Below are 5074 nucleotides of genomic sequence, written 5' to 3'. Positions count from 1 at the left end.
CAGAGACATCTGACGATAGGCAACAGCCTGTATGATATAAAGAAAGCTTTCAGACTTCAGTAGCCTGTTTAAAATTTTGATTTTAAGCCTGAGGTGTTCTTACAGCTGCAAAGAAATGCTAGACAACAAGGCCTACAAACCATGTTTCCTGACCTGTTTGGATAAGTCGTCATAGATGATTAATGCATGTTTTCCATTGTCTCTGAAGTATTCCCCCATGGAGCAGCCTGAATAGGGAGCCAGATACTGTAGGGGTGCTGCATCAGATGCTGTGGCAGACACCACAATAGTGTACTTCATGGCATCTGGAAAGAATTGGAGACAACACTATAAATGCATTGCCTCATCATGCCTGTAAATCAGCAAGTAAAACATGCACATAAAGTACTAGCTGCTGAAGCAAGCCCAGACAGAATCACCACATGGTTACAGGAAAGAACACCATACTAGAACAACATCCCCTAGCTCAACTCAAAAGGTTTCAAGAGCAAGTTCATGGCAACCAACAGCTAACACTTGCAGACTTTTTTTCCCCCAGTTAAAGTGAAGTTTAAATTTTCACTAAGACATACTTTAGTTCTAGAAGTAACTCAGCCTGAAAGTCCGCAATTTTTCAGGTTCTGCAAGGAGATACTATCCATTATTTTATAGTCACACACAAATTACTGTCATTAAAATACAGGGTTTTTTTTTTTTTATACCTAGGTATAACTTTGCTTGACCAGCAGGCAAGAGGAAAAGTGCCTGATCTCTTGCAAGCTCTATTACATAAGCAACCTTGGTCAACAAGATCAACATTTCTGAAAAGATGCTATCATTTAATCCCTTACATTTGGGCAGTAAAGTCTGCATTTGGGAGTAAAGTGTCTCCACTAAACTTGCAACTGCCATTCAGACTGACTTGCATACTTATTAAACAAATGCCAAGTCCATGAACACTTGCAGGCCGTAGTGTATCATCAGGCCATTCTGACTGTCAAGAGGAAGCTATCTGAACTCTAAAAAAACCAAACCAAAACAAACAAAAAAACCCACCAAACCAAACATGGAAGGTGACTTCCAGAAGCTATTCAGCAGTTTCCAGGCCTCATACTAGTCTAATACAATGTAGCAAAAGAAGGGCATTTTTCCCCAGATACCTAGGAAGATTTCTTGTCCAGAAAAGCAAGTAGCTCTTACATGTAATAAGAAAAGAATTCTGTTCATACTCACAGCCGGCATATTTCATCACAGTATTCAGCATTGAAAACAAGATGTCCACCATCTTCAAAAATCCATACCTGCATCAGTAAGCCTCTTCACCAGCTGAGCAACAGTAGATCTCTTCTGGCCAATTGCAACATAGATGCAGTACAGCTTCTTTTTCTCATCTGTTCCATCATTAAATCGTTTCTGGTTGATTATTGTGTCAATTGCAATTGAAGTTTTCCTGTGTAACAGAGAGCTCAGTAAGCTGCCTATGGTTCTCCCAAGCTTTGTAAGTCAGCACATGCCATACTCGAATCCGTTTATGGAAGCATTTTTAGCTTGGGCATTAAACTTACCCGGTCTGCCTGTCACCAATGATCAGCTCACGCTGGCCACGACCAATTGGCACCAAGCTGTCCACAGCCTTAATACCAGTCTGCATAGGTTCACGCACAGAGATTCTGGGAATGATCCCAGGGGCCTTTAAGCCAACTCTTCTACGTGTTTTGGATGTAATAGGACCCTTAGAGAAGGGAAAAAAAACCCAACTTGTTGCAGTCTGTATTGCATATATACAAGCAATGGTAGTAAAGACCTAGTGACGCTCACCTTCCCATCAACTGGATTGCCCAGGGCATCTACAACACGACCCAGCAGCTCTTCCCCAACTGGAACATCCACAATGGCACCAGTCCTCTTCACAACATCCCCTTCCTTGATCAGTCTGTCATTACCAAACACGACAACACCAACATTGTCGGGCTCCAAATTCAAGGACATCCCCTAGAAAAAAGATCACATGATCCTGAGAAAACCCATGCTGACATTTACAAAATTTTGAGAGTTTAATACCACTATGATTATTCCACAGTTCAGAATATTCAGCATCATCTTATCTCAATCTTATTTATAATAATAGTCAATATTCTGCTTTTATGTACAAGAAAACCTGCCTAAGCCTTCAGCTTACTACATAATTAATTTTACTTGCAGCAGTCCAGCATTAAGTCACTTATCTCTATATAAAGAACACGAAAGATAAGCAGAGTTCAAATCCAACATCTCTCTCCTGCTTCAGAATTGGACAAAGGAAAAGCACTGGCAGCTTCTCTGCCTAAGATGAGTTAGGTCATCAAAAACATTGGCAGAGATTTTGCAGTACTCTTGAACAGTCAGACAGTTTAGTCTACACTCTTAGTTAGGACTACAAGAAGTCGGCAAACTTCACACTGTATTGAAGCAGAGAGGTTATTATTCAACAGTAACCAGAAAAACCAGCCTTAAACCAAAGAGATCAAAATCCAACACCAGATTAAGTTTTAATACTTCGTAGATGAACACAAATAAAGCTCAAACATTGGACAAGAACTAAATAACAATACTGAAAGCAAAATATTACTAATTCAGTGAATATTTGTTTTTTGTAGTATTCTTTCAACTAGTTACTATGCATTAAAGTTGCAATGAAGTTCGTAAAAGGTCCATCTGGGTACCTACAAACATAGTCACAGGTTCTCCTTTAAAAAAAAGTTGTCTTTTTATTTCTAGGCTAAACTAACTGCTTCAGTGAAAGCTTACCTTCAGTCCAGAAGAGAATTCAACCATTTCTTCTGCTTGGACATTTCTCAGGCCGTACACACGGGCAATACCATCACCAATTGAGAGCACACGACCAGTCTCCTCAAGCTCAGCAGAGGTGTCAGCTCCCAAAATACGTTCCTCAAGAATAGAGGATACCTCGGCAGTACCTGGAAAAAGAAGTTTCAAACCAGATTTAGGATATTAAGACACAATATGAATTCAGTAAGCTCGTTTAGCATTCACAAGGCAAGGTACACCACAAGGTCTAGCAAGCAACACTCTTCCTTACATAGGACGCATAACATAAGTAACAGCTTCTGCATTCTCAGCCAATGAAAGCAGCTGCAACACATCCTTACAAGCCAGCTTCAATCAAAACACTAATAGCTGTTTGGTTATCAATTTCCTTCATTATAACCTACACTATTAGCAATCTCTGCCCCTAGAAAGCAATTAGAATGATTAGCCTTAGCTCAGAAAGAACAAACATGCCAGCTCTGCTTGCAGAGCATTTACTTAGACTGGAGGCATCAATACACCCCTCCAAATATATTTAAAGGAGCTCAATACATTTAAGGAGCAAGTTCATAGAAACAGAATCCTTCAGTTGGAAAAGGCCTTTAATTTCATTCTCCATCTTCTTCAAATTTCTTTGGCAGTGTACCTCCAAAAACTATTTTTTTCCTCAGCTAGTACACAGTAAATGACACTATGAAATTTTTATTTCCTAATAATACCTTTAATCACTCTAAACCACTTCAAAAATCTCACTTGAGTCACTACCAAAAAAACAGCTATGCAGTATCACACTGCCTTCTCTTAACATCACGATGCTGGCAGCAAGGACACAAGGTCACACCAATGCAGGCCTGGGAAAGTCATCTATTCCTTCATACTGTTACAAACAAGACAGGAAACTGGAATTTGAGGCATTTTTTTCAAATTATTCTGCAGGAGTTGAAGACTGAATCAAATCCTCATGAAGCAGGTAAGCTGTGTAAACCAACTGATATGTGACCACTCCTTTGATTTGGGAATAATTTGAACAGTTATCAAAGTGAAGTCTCCTGGATGCAACTGTGTAATGGACAGCTCACTGTTAAATACTGTCAGTACATAAGTGTCCTCGAGCATTTTGTCAACTGACACCCCTCCCCCCCCCACTCCATATTCAGATTCCTTTTTGCCTAATAGAGCAAGTTCTTAAACTGCAGTCTTATATGAAGACCTTTCTCAGACTCACCGGTTTTCTGAAAGCATATTTTGGAGGCATAGATGTTTCTTGTAGCAAGAAATGCTGCACCCAGGGTGTTTCTCGAAACCTAAAATAAGTTATTGTTTCAGTCAGTAAGATTTCCTCCATTATTTAAAAAAACGTTAAGAGATAACACACTGAAATTTTTGATCATTAGCTTATACATTACATGTGGCTCAGTTGTGAGTTGAGCTCCACAGCGCTCCATTCACCAGCTGCAGTTATGGAACTAAGTCCAACACTACTAAGCAAGGACAGAGGATAAAGGAGATTGCTCTAAATTACTCCCTGCATTTCTCTACATTGCACCGATGTAACCATCACAGCACTGCAGCAGCTCGCAAAGCAACATCTCCTCTCATCTACCATTTTTTCAGTAAGCAGCAAAAGCTCAGGGCATAAAGAAATCAGTGCACCCCTCATGTTTCTGCACAAGCAAGAAATACAATTGTACCTTCTGAAAGTCGGCCTTTCTAAAAATCTAACTGCAGAATTTCTTAACTATGGTTAGAATATATACAATAGCAGAAACAGAAAAAAGAAAAAGCTATGATAATAAATACATTAAAAGATTATAATACTACATACCAAGCAAAGCTCCAGTGCAGTCCCATGCAGCATTAATGCTATTTTTCTGAATGCCTGGGCAGGCCTCTGCTCACCTTCATAAAGGACAGCTAAGAATGGCTCCAGACAGCTCTCCGCAGCCTCGTTTTCCCCACAAAGATGGGGAAAAAATGCCATCGGCAAACTCTCGTAGCTCAAATCCCTAACCCTGACTGGGATCTAGCTACTTTCAGACATTAACTTGAACCCCAGCAGTGTCAAATGCATTCCCAGGAAAGGACACGCCATCCCCTACACCCACCCCCCACTGAGCTGAGCCCTTCACGGACACCCCACTCCAGGTTCCGGAGAGCGGGAGGCCGCGGCCCCTCAATATCACCGCGGCCCCCAAGATGGCGGCGGCGCCCGCCCTCCTCCGCCACTCGCTTGCTCCAAAGAAGAGAGGGAGCGCTCACCAGGCCAGCCCGTCGCCGCCGAGAGGGG

The 5074-nt window shown here is 41.2% G+C and overlaps 1 protein-coding gene across 1 annotated transcript; it reads right to left on the bottom strand.

Annotated features, from left to right (window-relative positions):
• Nucleotides 1-6: 6 nt before the first annotated feature.
• On the bottom strand, nucleotides 7-5070 carry LOC104534863 (ATP synthase subunit alpha, mitochondrial-like; the record flags this gene model as incomplete). The annotated part of the gene is made up of 8 exons (XM_010190216.1): nucleotides 7-27; nucleotides 154-305; nucleotides 1281-1429; nucleotides 1545-1711; nucleotides 1798-1971; nucleotides 2767-2936; nucleotides 4013-4091; nucleotides 5047-5070. Coding segments are annotated over 8 exons (936 nt in total), but the record flags the coding sequence as incomplete, so codon positions are not given.
• Between the last annotated feature and the right edge of the window lie 4 nt (nucleotides 5071-5074).

Source organism: Mesitornis unicolor, unplaced genomic scaffold, assembly GCF_000695765.1.
Source record: "Mesitornis unicolor isolate BGI_N332 unplaced genomic scaffold, ASM69576v1 scaffold36778, whole genome shotgun sequence".
NCBI classification, from domain to species: Eukaryota; Metazoa; Chordata; class Aves; order Mesitornithiformes; family Mesitornithidae; genus Mesitornis; species Mesitornis unicolor.
The sequence above is the reverse complement of the archived record's forward strand: the minus strand, read 5'-3'. Positions and strand labels throughout refer to the sequence as shown.